Consider the following 16,840-nt stretch of genomic DNA (forward strand, 5'->3'; position numbering starts at 1 on the left):
TGACGTTTCGTATCGCAGTCTATTATCGCCCCGTAGAACCGGGCGTGTTTCGCTGGCTGCTTCCGTCGAAGGGGAAAATGTTATTTGGATATCAAAGATGCGCCACGGGCAAAGCCCCGACAGAGCCATTGTGCCGTGGGTTCCGGTTTATGAGCTTGCGAACCTCCGACACCGTCGGGGTCACTGTCTGTATATAAAACCTGGCGACGCGGAAGGGAATCTGTAGAACGATCGGCCGCGCTCGGCGTTGCCTCTGTTTCGGAGGCCGGCCACGAAGAGGGCACGAAGGATACGTTTTCATAAAGCCACCCTGCCGCGTCAAAGAGCGGGCTATCGTTTATAGTTCGTCGCACGGTGTCCGCGAGCGCGCTTTCGCCCTCTGCGCTTAACAGTCACTCTTCTATCAAACCGGGCCGCGTAATCCCCACTGTCGCGGGACAAGTGGGCGAGTTTCGTTCGCGGCGTAAATTTTATGACAGCCTTTCAATCGTCCCGATGCGTCCGTTACGCGGCTGACCGGAGGGGAAAACGTTCCTCGGAGGAACGCCGTTGAATCGAAGCCCGAACGAGCTTTTCGGGCCTGATCGCTCGTTCGAAACGTCTGGCTACACGCGAGTATTCGCGTCCCCTCGCTGCAAGCGAGTTTTTCGTACCGGAGGCTGGAAACTCTTTCCACCCGGTTCGTCGGTCTCCTCGCATTAATTTGCCTGGAAAAAACGTCAGTTACGCGGCGGGCCTGTCCAAATGTCCTGATGATTTTTCGACCTCCATTCCAGTCCCACCCCCGCACAAAGCGCGGAATAAACCGTCGTCAGCTTCATCGTGGCCGCGCGTGAAATTGCTGATACCGAAGCTGCAGAGGCAGCCGCGCAATTTGATCGGCTTACACGTTCCACCGTTAACAATATCAAAAATCGGGGAATCGAAAAGTTGCCTGGTTCAATAGTGCCTGGCTTCCTAAGGCATTGTTTCTCTTTTTTTTTTTTTCAACTGAATTTAGTTGTCTTTTACTAGGTTTCTCTATTGTCGATGAATGAATCGCGTGATATTGTTATCAGAGCGAGAGAACGGTTCCATCAAACCATGATATTTTATTCGAATTAGTTGGTTTGGCGTATTAAATTTTGAATGGTGCATCGACGAAGTACGAGCGCAGGACGATTCTCGAAATAATTACTGGAGCAACTGTCACAGCTGACTTTTCGACCGACGAAGAATAAGCGATATTTATTTAACATTATCTATGCACAATTTTACTGCACAACGCGGATTTATTGATTGAAAGCCATTCGCTAACACGCCACCCCCGCCCCCGCCCCCTCGAGCTCGAAGCGTGCGAAACGGGCCCGGCGAGCGCTTTTATCCGAATCAAAATTCGGTGGCCTCCCCGTTTATGGTACTGTTCAATAATCGTCCATGCATATTTCACCGCACGCGCCCGGCAAATCTTTAAATGCACTACACCGTGGGGCAAAACACTCGCGCGGGTTTAAAGCGGATTTCGTACTAACGCACGAGGCTTGCTTTTATTAAGGCACTTTAAGTATTCACGTTATCATGTCGGCCTCGTTGTCGTTAATATGCACGCATAAATGATCCCTGTGCTATGGAAAAAAAGGAGATGATATCGCGGGCCTTTACAATTCGGGATAAAAAGTGAGTTGGACAGTTTCACGCTCGGTGATAAAGAATCCCAAGTTAGGCATCCCTTTTTACTCGAAACTTGTATTTCATTGACGGAAGATTAACTTCACTCTGTCAATCGCAAGTGAGGAGTTGAAATGGTAAAGGAAGTGCCAGAGAAATGAATAATTATGCTTTTAGTGGGAAAGGATGTAAATTCCACGGTGAATAATTTAGGGGTGCCGCGTGATAAGGCTGAGATCATAAGTATAAGTATACATATAGGTACCAACGTCTCGCTGTGGTTCAAAAGAAAATATCGAAAATTTAGACATCTGGCACATCATTTATTTATTTATTTATTTAACGGGAAGTACGCTTTAGTTACAATTAAGCATATAGCTAAGTAAGTAATAGGGAGTTTATAATAATTATTCTATCTGTACTATTATATAAAAGGAGAGCCGATTTTTATGCTCGCGCAAAACTCAAGACCTGTTGAACTGATCTTCCTCAAATTTTAACACGTTATTACAGGTTACTCTGGGACGGACGTAGGCTATGTAGCATGTCTAAAAACGCGTTATTATTATTAACGTTGAATGTTTGCTTTCAGATGCATCCTTTTCAAATAGATTTTAAAAATAAATAACTTTCAGAAGCACCTGACGATCTCCGAATTTTAATATTGTATTTTGGTAAAAAAGAGCGACCGTTTGAAGTTGAAGTATCGAATTTCTTGGAAACAATTTTTCTTTTTTTCAAGAAGACTTTGCAAGTACTTCCATTATTGCAAAATTGAAAGCAAAATTTAAAAATTCGGAAATCGGCAGGTACTTCGGGAAGTTATTTATTTTTAAAATCTATTTGAAATTTTGCTTTCAGATTCATCGTTTAGCCTAGGGAATGTCCACCAGCTAATGCTTGAAAAAAACACGACTCATATGATATCTTCCTCAGTTAATAATAATATCCCATGAAAATTTAAGAATAATTTAAAGAAAATTTATAATAATACAGTTAAAAGATGTATCTTTTAGTAGAGAGACATTATGTATGATTTTCACTTGTACTTTTCCCCCAAAAGTTCCCAAACTTGTACCCTTTTTCCTGACTTCTAGGTGGATGTAACCCCTTAAAGAATTCAGAAAAAAGAAAAGAAAAATCGTAGCAGAAATAAAAGTAAAAGTAACGCTATGATATACTATTCTCTAGCTTAATAATACCTAACTTGTGTCTTGAATCGTTGAGGCGACCCATTATAAATCTCTAAACAGGAAAAAAAAGAATGCGCCGCTTTGCGGCATCTATTTGCCATTTCATCTCCAAAATATTCAATTTATCTCCCCGAGGTTCATTCCCCTTCAAAACCTAATCGCTGCCCCGCACCGGTATCATTTCACGCGGCAGCCGTCTCGCCAAACGCGAGCGGCAAATTGTACATATAAATCTGAAGTTTGATCTCCGCGCGCCGGTAATCAGGAGTTTTATTCCGCGGGCGGAAATAATTCCGCCGTTCAAAAGTGGCCCGGTGATTTCGCATGCGAGTCACGCGTCCGCCTGTATCGTGTCTGTATCAATGCGAGAGGGGAGCTCGCAGGTTAAGGGGATGACGGGGTGGGCGAATTTGCATTGCATTATCGAAGCCAACGGCGAGCGCCGAGGACAGGGTCGCGCGGAATCGCTGCGAAACGGAAATTATACAACGGGATCGAATTATTGGCCGCCTCCGCGACGAAGAATGCTCCGAATAATGCGAGCCTGCGAACTCATTTCCGGCGGCCGTCACGCACGGGATTACGAGGAAGAAGAGGGTGGCAGGGGAGCTGGAACGGGGTGGGAGTAACGAATGACGCGAAAACTTTCCTATCTGTTCCCGAACGAGCAGCGATAGCGTTTTTTTCTGCCCGTCAGCCGGGAATTAGATTTGTGGATTTACATTAATTTTGCGAGCGCGCGCGAAAAATGGAGACGGGTGAGGCCGGTTTAACGTCATCCGCGCCGAGGGGCGTGTTTAATGTCCCGCGTATTTTTCCAATTACCGAAACATAGGGAAAATAGAGGAGACTCCTCTTTGCTTCTTTCTCCGGCTATAAAATGCGCGGCGTTTTCAAACGAGGCTTTTAATGCTCGTGTTATTAACGTTCGTGGTGCATAGTCACGTACGAAGTAACACTGATGCACGGAGGAGGCTTATTCCGTGGCATGGCGAAGGTTGGGGCCCTTTGACATTTGACATGATATTTGCTCGGGGAAAACTATCGCGTGTTGGAGGGGCGTACATTCTGGCAATAGTCTGTGCGTCGTGAGGAAGAGGGGATGTGTTCGTGTTTGCGTCAAATGTTGTTGTAGTGTCGCGTGATAAAGGTGGCGTTTAACTAGGAAGGAATGTTTGATTCACAAGTTCCACTGTGAAAAGAGAAAGTTAGCACTGGGATCTGAAGGGAGCAAGAAGGCTGTGGGTAGCGATCAAGTAGTAATTCGGAAACTAAATTAACGTTAATGAAAGCACGTCAGACTTATTGGGAAATTGTTCGACGAGGAATAGGAACCTCGATGGCTAAATACCCTTAATAACGAAGATCGGGCGTTACGATTGTTCCTGTTTGGATGCAACCCCGCGATCCGATCTGGCTAGTAAGCCGGGTTCGAAGATATCGAGCCGGCGGAATTACCGTTTCAGATTGTATTTATATTCAGCGGGCGTCTGGCTGATAAAGCGTGGAGTGGAATATTCAATCAACCGTGGGGGGATACGACGAGGAGGCAGCGTCCCACTGGCAAAGGCGCTGCGACCAGGGAGGAAGGTGACGGTAAAAGGATCTCGAACAACTGTGGATGGTAAGCCTGTTGATCGACGCTGCTTGGGCATTCCTCGCGGGGGCTAAGGAATAACGTCACCAAAGCGAGGGTAAACGATTCGTCGCTTTCCGCGTATTTACGTTGGCCAAGGGTGCGCGACACGTAATTGGATGTGAAAGCGACCCCCACTTTATCTTCTTTTATCTGTATCCGAGAATCTGCGCGATTTGTTAGGGTTTAGGGAATTCGATACTCCGTAGTAGGTACCGATCGGTTTGAAAATTTAACGTCCGCCTGAAGCGATACCCTTTCCGATGCTTCCACGAGGGGGAGATCTTGGACTTTCGATCGGTGGGTGAAAGATCGAAGTTTGAAATCTTCCTCGCGACAGTAATGGTCCCTAAATAGCCCAAGACTGCAGCAACAACCGTAGGAGCGTTTTGTTGCCTACCTGGACATCCTTGGTGAACTGGTTGTTGGAGTAGATGTGGATGGCCGAGAACTCTCTGACCTTGTCGAACTCGAATTTGATCTCGACCGGCTGTCCGCGGGTGTCGTTCCTCCAGCCGACCCAGCCCTGCGCGCGATCGTTATCGTAATACCCCATTTTGAAGTTATCAGGACCCGTCCTGCCGTCTGTCAGCTGTCCCAGGCCGCGTTGCAGCTCCCCGTCCCAGTGTCCGTCGTAGGTGGCGTCGAAGAATTCCCATCCATTACCCCTTTTATCACCTTGGGGCATCGAGTAGGATACCACGCCGTCTGCGGCAAAAAAGGTCAAGGTGTAAAGTCACTGCTAGATGGGCTGGCCCTTAATGACTCGTGTAAAAGCCTCAGCTTCGTCAGGGGCCATTATTATCCTTTAATAGGGGCACAGCGCGGTGGTAGATTTTCAGATCCGCCACGTGGGTGTTAACGCGGGGATGAATGACCCGAGTGGGAAGGTCTTTGAGAAGGTCAGCCCTTTGATCTATTATCTAACTCATTGGCAAATTCGGAAGCTGTGAAAGGAGGAAGACGAACTAATTCGCCACTCGCAAATGCCATCCCATTACGCGGAATGAGTTGACGGTAAAAGTGACCCAGTTAACAGATCCTTGCAGCTTCTTTGATTTCATACAAAGGAACGTTGGTTGCGCCGAACGCGCGCCGTTGAACGATTCGACGGGTCCGAATCTACAATTATCTGTATTCGCGTACGCGGCGTGCAGTCCGGGAGCAACCAAACCGCGCGTAAACTCGGTGTGTAACTTTCCGTTTGGTTAAACGTTTAATTCGATGTTGATTCATCAAAGGAAGAAAGGGATAATTGCGCAAGCAAGATTCCGAAGAGCAAATTTGCGCGCGCGGCAACGGCATAAGGGTTAATGGACAGTCCGTTGAGTATTCTAAGCGGCCGGCAAGTTCCGCGAAAATTGGAGAGTGCAAACAGCTTACCGCTCCAGTAACATCCGTAGAGCTCGACCCGCATGCAAACCGTCCGCGTGTGATGGCTGTAGGGCAGAAAACGGATCTTGCTCGCCCACAGAGGCGGCTCCAGCTCGTGCTTGGACTTCAAATACGTGTTCGTGTTACCCTGTATTACCTGAAACAGTGGAAACCGTCGGGTTAAAGACCAGAACAATATCGGTCCTCCGACCTTCCCTTTGAGCCTTGGCGTTCCGCTCTAGACGGGGCCATTGATTTTTGTCTCCGTTGCAATGGACCCGGGATATGATACTGCATATTTGAATGATTTTACCCTAAATTTAGCGTAATTACAAGCCACCCATGGATCGTTCAGTAACCTTCGCTCCTCTTCGAACCGATGAGAACATTTCGAACAGACGTGGACCAATCGCGAAAGAAGCGACGCGACTTCATCGCCAGATCCCTCTCTCTCTCGACGTTTCATCCCGTCCACAGCTCGACGCGTCGTCAACAGGGGAAAAGCGTATAATCGTGGGGCGTCGACGCGTCTGGCAAGGTCGCCCCTTCGGCGCGCCACAGTATCCTGTCAAAGCATCCCCTCGTTCGATGACATTTATATCGCGGGGGAAGATGCGTTTCTGCACTTCAGCACATACTGGAATACCATCGTCTGGCTTTGGACATCCCGTCACAGGACGGACATCGCGTTCCACCGCATCAGACGGGGAGGGGGGCTAAGGACTAATTTCATCCCGCATTCCAGCACGTTAGGTATGACGAGAGAGAGAGGGTCGGGAGCGTCCGAGGGAGAGGATCACAGGGGACGCGGACGGGCCGAGGAACGGCGATGGACCGAGAGAGAAGGAGGGACGACCGTGACGGGGTTGAGCTAAACGTCCATCGCCCGCATTCTCCGAGCCTCGTCAGGGAGACGACCATATTGCGCTTCCTCTCCTTCCCTCGCCACCTTTCTATCTCTCTATCTTCCAGCGTGCAGAGGGTGATGCAATATTGATTTCACGTTGTGGGTTTATGAATAAAATAAGCGGTTTATCTGACGTTGGCGCGGCTCGGTGGTGGACGGTGTGCAGAAAACCGAAGGTGGAAAAGGGGTGCACGGTCCCGAGAGATCACGCGAGCCAGCGTTGCCCATGGCGAGTAGATAGCCAGCCACTAGAGGCCCGTGTACGAGTATACAGGGTGTCCTAGAAATAACTAGTGGAACCTGGAGAGCTTATTCTGATCCTCTGACCATCCTGAAGATCGGGCAAGGTCATTGCCTGGCATCCTTGCGAATCGTCATTCCGAGCGGAAACTCTGCTCGTGATTCGCACATCGTTGGAACATTTTTGAATAGGTATGCAGGGAATTTGTAAGATCTGCTGGCCATGTTTGGTTACGTATTTTTGGACACCCAGTGCAGACGCACACCTTGCCGTCAGGTACGGATGCACGTGTGGGTACGCAACGTGCACGGATAAATCTACGTAGATGTAGCAGCCAGGTTTTCTTGTGTGCGATGCAGCATGCAACACAGTTGCGTGACAGAGCATTTTGCGGCAGACACGACACATTCTGCGCACGTTCCCTACCTGAACGTACACGTCCCGTACCATCGGCCGACCCCTATCTCTTTTTGGTGCGACTAAGCATCGACTTCTACTACTATTACCCGCGCTACTATTCCCACCGCGCCTTTCCTCGCTCCTTTGCGCCGTTACGCCGCGAATGTGTACTCTTTTCGATTTGTCCGGTGTCAGTTACTGGTAGATTCTTTACTTAGCTTCTGTTCCTTAACAGGAAATGACGGATAAGAGTTCCACTGTTCAAGTAGTTCGTCCGTTCCTTCTCTGTGCTCCGTGCTTGAATTTTCGAGTATTCCATGGAAAAATAACACGCAATCCGCTGGTATTTATATTAATTTATAATATTGGATTAAAAATGTGGCATATATTTAGATACCGCTGGAATTGCACGTTTGCTCACCGCGTTTCACAAACACCGAGGAATATTCTCCCACACATTTCTCCATAAATTGAATCTCCTTTTATTATTATTTTTATTATTATGTTAGCGGAATACGAGTCCTTTGATGCATTAATGCGCAACGCGATCGCATGGCGTTAGCTTTGCTGCAACTTCCAGAATGCAGAATTTTTACAATCAAATATAGTTCCGGAAAATAAACGAATATCCTTAAAGACCAAATTTAGTTACACAACAGTGCGGTGGGATTTTCATACAGTGTTCCAAACGAAATAAATGGCACTCCCTTATTTATCACTGACGGACACAGTCGCAGTCAGACGTTCCTATATTCTGGAGCTGAACTCGCGTAAAAGATCCAGTCGAGTTCGGATGATACGAAAAACTTGTGGACTTTCGAACAGCGCCGGCCATTAAACAAGAAAACGTTACTCTCCTTTACGGCTGTAGTACGTTTTTATTCCTCGCATTTATATCGTCCCAAAGTACACGTGATCGGTTTAAATTCCGCGCACGTGACACGCTCGCCGCACGTACACGTTTTTTTTCTTCATAAATACATAATTAAGGTTTTCAATGTTTGAAAGCAACCCTTAGGCGTTTCCCACCCTCGAGGCGGAACCGCCGGCTCGCAGGTCATCGTTTCCTTCGAGAAACTGCCACTTGGAAAGTACTCCCCAAGGTGAACCCTTACCTCTTGGCCGGCGTATACCTTACCGAAACCAACCCCTCTGTCTGGGGTCGATTCTTTCTCATTTCGGGCACCCTGGGACCCGTGCCGGTGGCACGTTACACCATCAACGCCGCCACACTTTGCACTGGCGTAGAAGCACGCGTTTGTTCCGCGGCAAATTTAATGAGATTGCGACTCGCGCACAGAATTTAATTTCTCCAAATGGGCTCCATTAAATCTATCGACCGCCCGAACATCCCGCGCGATCCTCCACCGATACTGTTTCTATTCCAAGATTAAGTGAAATTACGCGCCCGCGTGCAATTCCTTTTAATCAAGTACAGAAATTAAAGTACAGAAATCGATCGCCGGTTTTGAATTCGGATATACCAATTTCGATCATCGATGTAATGGAATTACAAAAATGCACACAAAAGATCCAGAACACAGAGATCCACGGATAAATCATATTCCCGATAATTATGATAGACATAAAAGTAGCCGGATCTGGAATTTTCTCCCATAACCCTGGCATTCTAAATATCCGCTATCTACGCTGCAAAAATAGATCCAACGTTCCATATGCGTAGAACGCTCCCGCGGCCAAAAAACTGCGACTGAGAATTGAAAATTCAACGAAGCGATTTGCCTTGCATGCAGCACCTCGGGTATTCAGTATTCCTAGGTGGTGTCGCGCGATAAATATGGAGCGAAGTATCGTTTTTACGAGGCCCGACACCGCTGAACAGATGCACGCCATTCTTCGGCGCATAAGCCTTCCGGGTGATGAGTGAAAAGGGTGGATATTACTTTTCATTAGACCCCGATAGCGAGGCCTTCGGAGCGTCAGGCGACCTTGCAACTCTACCTGCCCTCGTACGTGCACAGACACAGAGGCCGTGCGTGCCCTTCTAATGCAATTTCCTGCTACTTTTACTTTCCACCCTCGAATGGGCGCACGAATGCGTGCGTGCCGCGGCTACACGCCAGTGCATGCGCACAGGGGTCAAGTGTTAAGCGTTGAGCAATTATAGCTGATATCGATCTGCGTTATTGTTCGAGGGGAGGGTTCCCCCGGTTCACGGTCCAAGTGTCCGTCCATGTATGTAATTTGTGATTTTTAACACGGTTCCCGGTCGCCCGATAACTTCTGTTCTTGGAAACTTGCTTCGGTGAAAAGGTGAACGTTCTACCATTTCGTGGGGTTAGAATGGTCGAAACAATTGGTTTGTCCATCAAAGGAAGGTCAATTCTATGGCCCCGGAATCGACAATTTTGGATAAATTCAAAATAAAAATTATCTCACTTCAACCTGGACCTGAGAATTTAAAAAATAGAGTATGATAAAGCCTAAGTAGTTTCTTTTACATACTTTAAGGGATAGTTTTTTTTTTCTTACGGGTGACACCCAGAAAAAATATTTTGTTCAACAGCAGCTACAGGGCGAACGAGACGAATTATCATAATTTTTTTTGGTAAATATTCTTTAAATTATAAGCTTCCAAGTGCATGCTACGATTTTTGATTAACAAAATTACTTATAGGTGAAAAATATCCATAAAAAGTCCCCTTTTTTCAAGGCCCTAGGTGTATGCAACCCCTTAATTGCAGGTCACTTTGCAAGCTTTGAAAAACTTTCTGTGTATGGTGAAGCAGTTCGAAGCATCCCCCTTCAGTGTATTTCCAAAGCTTAGCGTTACTCTTCAATCCTTTAGCAACAATAATTCTTGTGGCACGAATAATTTTCGACTACACTGCTACTTTGGAGTTCCATGAATTTCCCACAAGCACAAGGCGTTTCTTCGCATTCGTGAGATCTTCTTGATCCATTTGAAAAATGTCAGGGCACAGTGCACGAAGAATTATGAAATATGAGAAGCTCGTGTAAAAATGAGAAAAATTAAGCGTGTTTGTTATACGGGAAGTGGGAGAAATTGCGACAAAGAATATAAGAAGGAAACTGATCCCGTTAATAGCTCGGAGACCCGAGACAATATGAGAGAGGATGCCCGTCGCCTTGTATACGCTCCATTCATCACTTAAATGCTGTCAAATTACATTACGGGCTCTCGTTGCCTTGGCAGGTTCATTTTTGAATAGGGAAACCACGCGGAGAAGCTGGAGTCCAATTGTTTCGCCTGGAACGAGCTTTATTATTTTCTCTCGGAATCATGATACCCCTCTTCCCTCTGGCCTTTGTTACGCGGTACGAGGTAAAAGATATCTCGTGCATCCACCACAATACCGTCATTGAAGCTCGATTATTCATGGCCGAATGAAAATTGAATGTAAATATTTTTTAATTGCTCGAGGGTTGACCGGGAACCGCTGGAAGCACCTCTTGCCCTCGATTCGTTGTTCCCGATTTTCCCGAGACACTCATTACCCGGGCACATTAATCTAATTAGTTCTGAAAAAAAGCTAACGATCGAGCATCAGCGATTTCGATTCCGCTTCAGAAACGATCGGTTATTCTCGAGGAGGCACGTTGAAAAAAAATTCGACGAGCCAGGCGTTCCCGGCGTCCTCCACTTAAGATACGCGATCCTCAAGCACCTATAACTTACGCTCATGACCGTTTTTGCCTATCAAGGCGGCGTATAAAGGAAAATTATTGCGTCGGAGCGTGCACGTCGCGCGTGTACCTCCATGGACGAGCATTTCGGTGAACTGCTCCTCGACCGTGTTATTGGATTTTCGGGACTCGGCGGAGCAACATTTTCCGCGGAGCTTTTCCCGATGTAAGGGTGAATGTAACTCGAAGTGCGCTCGACAAATCCATTACGGCGAATATGTAATTCGGAGAAGTAATTTTTTTACGACCGTTATCGCACAATGGACAGGGCATTACACAATGAATATCCGCGGATATCGATATCAGACAGTGCGAGTCCATTCTGCCACTCCTACTTGATTCCCAGCTGCACGGATTCTATCGCGAACTACCCCCATTGACTCATTATCCTTTTGAAACCCATTACAACGATTCTATACCAGCCCCGCGGTATCACTGCCAGCGGTCAGGATCTCGTTTCCGTGGAAGCGCGACCCCCCTCCATCCGGTGCCATTAGAAACAGTTATGGTCCCAGTTAGAATAACAATCGCTCGCGATAAAGCAGCGACGTCGGCCGCGTGTTTCGTGACGCGAGCGAATTATCTCCCTCGCGGACAACATTTCGCTAATGTCCTCGGCTTCCCGTGCGTGCGACATTATAACTAACATTGCACACCGGGCCGCAATATCGCGCCTCGCCGCCACCCTTATTTTTCTTTTTCCACCGCCGCAACGCCCCCCTCGCCGCGTGTATGCGTGCGTGATTTACGTGGAAACGTCCACGTCGGAGATCCGACTGGGAGCGAACGCAACGTTGCCCGCTCGCGTGTCGACCGCGCCGTGCACGCATTCGTCTCCTCACGCACCCCCACCCTCCCCTGCACTTATCCCGCTCCCGCCATAATTATCGGATTTCCACACGGAATTCCCGCGTCGGGGGCACAGCCGAGAAAAGCTGACAGTCCGGGCTGGCCGTTCGCGTGACACGATAATGACGACTTAAGTGGTGGCTCGGGGGGTGAGAAAGTAAGCAGGAGGTGCGGTGGATGGCCTGCGAGCCCCCAAGCCCACGTTTCGGACATCAGGGGCTGCTTTAAATACGACGCCTCCAAGAGGGACACGCGCGGTGCTTCGCTAGTTCTCAACGTGAAGGGAATATCCAAAAGTAGACGTTCTTGGATTCCTGTCCCTTGGAAAGCAGCCCGAGAGCGGTGTCACGTCTGAAATGTCGTCGAACTCGTGACCGCTCGCGTGCCCGTTCCCCTCGAAGGTCCGTCGCGGGAGGACGTAGGTCCGGTCGTTGGCGTCGGCGACGCCCATTCGACGCTTCCTTTTTTCCCCACTCCAGGGGGAGAATTAAATGTAGTCGAGAGCAGAACTTTCCGTATAAATTGTCGAGGCAAGATAGATGGTCGCGCACGCGATCTCGCCTTTCCACCCCCGCGGAACGCCGCGTCTCGGTGCGCATAGAGTCCCGTGATTAAGCGACGTTTCGAGATTCAACGCGCATAGTTGGTCACGCCAAAGTCGCGCGCGGTGGGTAAAAAAAAAAAAAATGTTCGAGGACAGAAAGGGTCGCGCGAGGGTGGACGGAGGGGGTGTACCCTCTCTCGCCGAGGGGTCACTGTATTCTGCCGAGGAGCATGATTAAGAGCCGTTTTAAAGCTGCTGCCGTTACACGAATACGCGTCGCCTCCTTTGAGAACGAAACCGGGTCACCGTGATTAATTGAAGTTTCTGTGGAAACCAGCCTCTTTCCGGGGAGTTTCATCCTGCACCTTCGCCCCTATTAAATCCCGGGTAATTAATGCCGCGATATTCTTCAGCGGGACAATGATTACAGGATGATATCTTTTGGTGGGGGGAAGCGGCGCTGATAAAAGAAGCAGCCTGAAACAGGGGCGTCACGGTCCCCGTATCGTTCCGTTGCGTATCCGTGCAGCGCGGCGTTTCTCGCCCCGCCGAGGGCGGGGGCCGTTATTAAAAGATGCAATCCCGCCATAACGGCTTACGCTGCACTAAATAAAATAACGAGCCAGAAGGCCGCAGCGAAAAAGGGAAAAACGCCGAAAGCGGAACGGGGAATACGTCAGTGCTCATTAAAAAGCTATCGCGATGGGGAGGAAAGGTGAAAAGTGGAACGATTCCGAGGCTTCGTGTTCCGGCATCGGCCGTGCCCCCGTTTTTTCCGTACGTCCTTCCGGGAAAAGACGAAACAGCATTAAAGGCCGACAGGAGTAACACCGTGGACACGATGATTAAAGTGGGCGGGCGATGAGCACGCATTCGCGTCGGTAATTCGGGGACCAGCGTTTCGTTTAGCAGAAATAAAATTCATAGAATTCCTCCAGGGCTGGTTTACGACCCGGTCTACTCCCGCGAGAGCCACGTTTATCGGCTCGCGTGTTGTTCGCCCCGCCCGTAACAGAGAACGTCTCCTTCGAATTCTAACTGAAACGTCACACGTGAAAATTACTGCCGGTCCACAGAACTTTTCCTCAGCCCCGAACGACAACCGTAATCTCGACCTTTCCGCGTTTTCTTTTCAGCCCGACTGTATCCCGCAACTGCGTTAGTTCCGAGGACAGGAAGAAAAAGAATGCTTCTCCCCAGCCACGGAATCGTCATTCCGCTCGCAGCGCCCGAATGAAATCTTTTCGAGCAAACAAGCGGCCGCCAGCGAATCCAGCGGTAACGCGGCGAGAGCGTCTTCAAGTTCGGGCTAACCGTGCAGCAAAGAGTGGGGCCATTTCCTGCAGACTGTGGTCCGCAAATTGAGCTCGTTTAATTCGGAGCGCGTCGATAGAATCTGCCCCGCAGAAATCATCCAGCACACCGGCTAATCGCAACGGTGCCCGGCTCTGATACCATTGTTCGTTATTAAAGTCGAGCCTCGCGGAAAGACAGGCTTCCTCTTTCCACCCGTTCTTGCGATGCAAGCAGAGTGCGCGAAAGAGTATTCGTATACATATGCTCCCAGGGAAATGTAGAGAAGCAGTATGAATGTGAATGTGGGTGTATCAAGCAGTAAGAAGACACGAAGTCTGTGAGTGTTTTTTTTTTTTAATAGGGTAGGTGGGGGTATTACTGCGGACTTTTAAGGTAGGTTAACTTTAAAAACCTCGACACGGCGTTCGAATGAATGAAAGTTCCTCCTTCTTTTTTTAAAAGAAAGGTGGAACCTTAATAATTCCATAAAAAAAATATGAGGGCGGGGTGATAAGCACTGTTAATTAAAAACACAGAGATTTGTCGATCAATGTCATTGCAGGTGTTACTGCGGACACGCATGCATTACTGCGTGTCAATTACTAACGAAATACCAGTTACTGCGCATGTACAGTGACTCGCATTAATATTCGGACACTTTTTAAAATCGCATTACTTTTTTTAGAATTGGTCCAAACGACTTGAGTTTTTTTGAGAAGCTAGAAGGATTAGTTTGCTAACTGACGCGTTTCGTCGTTTTGAAAAAAGAATGTATTTGGTTGGAATAGCAAAAAGAAAACCCGTTTGTTGATTGCAGTGAGTTGTATACGTGCCTAAAATTTCATCAAAGTCGGTTAACGTTGCTCCGAGCTACAAACGTTTAAAGATCGCAGAATAAAGTCGAGAATCGCTGATTTCGGGAATTTTCGCGATTCTCGACCTTATTCTGCGATCTTTAAACGTTTGTAGCTCGGAGCAACGTTAACCGATTTTCATGAAATTTTAGGCACGTATAAGTTTAAAAATCGACCTTTACTATTTTTTTTCGCTATTCCGACCAAATACATTTTTTTCAAAGCGACCAAATACGTCAGTTGGCGAACTAATCCTTCTAGCTTCTCAAAAAAACTAAAGTTGTTTGGACCAATTCTAAAAAAGTTATGCGATTTTAAAAAGTGTCCGAATATCAATGCGAGCCACTGTATTACTGCGGTCCGACGTCAGGCGAAACATAACATTAGTACAAATATCACGTCAGTGAATACGGTCGGAAGAAAGGTTAGATTGCGCTGTCGTCAGTCCGCAGTAATACATGCACATGGTGTAAAGTACTGCACCTAATACTGCGCTGAGAAATAAAAATTAAAACTAAAATGCAGGTGACTGATTTACTGTTTTTCTGAAAAAAATAACTCTGCCTCTATCGAGTAATAACGCTGCATTAAATGTATTACTGTTAATAACAGAAATATAAATGTGTTTCAAGTAGGTGTTCATGACCGCCATATCGGGAATCGACCGAAGTTTCGCCTTGACGAATTTCAAACTACGATAAAAGAAATTAATAATAACTTTGCTGTACATATTTATTAATAATTATCTGTAATAGATTTTAAAATAATTTTATCAAAATTTTTCAAGAGATTATATACTTTCCAACATTAAATATGATCTGTTTTAGAATATCCGCAGTAATCGGGGCACCGCAGTAATACCCCCACCTACCCTAGCCTGCTGTAATTTTCATAAAACAATACCCGATTCAATTTTTCATTTCCAACGAGAATTAGAATTATCCCACCTTGTCTGCTACCTTTTTCTTATGCCTACAGGAATTTCAATGATATAGCTCGTTTGAGTTTAATGGTGTATCCTGTGCAAGAGCCAGAGGAAGGAGAAGCTTGTTGGCGCCTCGAGCCTTAATTACCTCCGGCGGTCTTTTGAAGCAGCGCTACCAGCGTCTTTGGTCCCCGTGACAATTATTATTACGCGATGGAACTCGTTTACCCTCACGAACACACAGACATTCCTGCTTTCGTAGCTCGACGTGCGTGCCCGGAAGCGCGGGTGGTGCCCGGGTGTGCTAAAAACTCGGGAGAGAGAGCGTGCACTCTTCCCTCTTCCTTCTTTGGGTAATTTAGCTAAAAATCCGAGAAGTCCTGACTGGTGGAGCAGCAAGCATGTGCAGAGGTTCCGCGGAAAGTTCGCAAGAAGGAAGGAATTCGGCTTCCGCTGGCGGCTCCGGGCGGGTGCGGTATCACGTAGACCAGAGAGTAATTAAGTAATCTTTTTCGGTCGCTTTTACGGGAAGGATGTCCTCCAAAAAGCGCAGCAGACTTAAGAGCACCCTTGTTTACCTTCTCCATGTCAAAGAGACTTTGGTTTAGTTTATTTGCAGAGCGAACGCGGCACTCTTCGATCCGAGCATTCAATTACGAGGAGGTCCTTCGATTTCGCTGCTGGGTCCGCTGTAATTGTTCAATCTACAAGCGGGAGGAGCCGCCGCGAACGAGCGTATCGCGCCGTCGACGAAGAAAGCCCGTCGAGGGACGATAATTGGGACTGGCTGGTCGCGAATTAGTGAATAATCATGAGGCTGAAGTTGGAAGTTGGTCTCCGCATGAAATCATAAGGCTGAGACACGTGACGAAGAGGCGCCGTCTCGAGATGCCGAACGAAGTAGCACCGTCCCCCGGTGCATTAGCGCCGGCGCGAGTGGTCCATCAATATTAATAAGGCAGTAACTGGACAGCGGACGCATAGAGACGGCCGATCGGATAACCAATTTATTAAAAAAGAAGGCCTCGCCTCGGCCTGTGGAGAAAATTTCCAGCCTTCTGCTACCGAGTTCCGACGTCGATCATCTCCAAAACGTGAAAGCTTGTCAGCGGCGATGCGACGGCACGTTCAATGGCCGGGGATTTGCATTTAACGATGACAGGTAATTCAATGGAACATACTTTCGAACAGCACTGCACCGTTGCATTTCTTAAGCGACTTAAATTATTACACGAATCTTGACTGTACGTCAAATCTGCCGATTACACGTTTCCCTCGCTGATCGTTTTTTGTTTTTCTTCCAATT

At 47.6% G+C, this 16,840-nt stretch overlaps 1 protein-coding gene across 1 annotated transcript in view; it reads right to left on the reverse strand.

The window, feature by feature from the left end:
* The window catches only part of LOC143376470 (discoidin domain-containing receptor 2), a 165,017-nt gene that overhangs the window by 49,290 nt on the left and 98,887 nt on the right, over window positions 1-16,840 (reverse strand). Inside the window, exons 5-6 of the mRNA XM_076826870.1 lie at window positions 5,860-6,007; window positions 4,877-5,184 (exon numbers count right to left, since the gene is read on the reverse strand). Coding sequence (XP_076682985.1) covers window positions 4,877-5,184; window positions 5,860-6,007 — 456 coding nt within the window. The remainder of the gene's footprint in view (window positions 1-4,876; window positions 5,185-5,859; window positions 6,008-16,840) is intronic.

Source organism: Andrena cerasifolii, chromosome 1, assembly GCF_050908995.1.
Source record: "Andrena cerasifolii isolate SP2316 chromosome 1, iyAndCera1_principal, whole genome shotgun sequence".
NCBI lineage: Eukaryota > Metazoa > Arthropoda > Insecta > Hymenoptera > Andrenidae > Andrena > Andrena cerasifolii.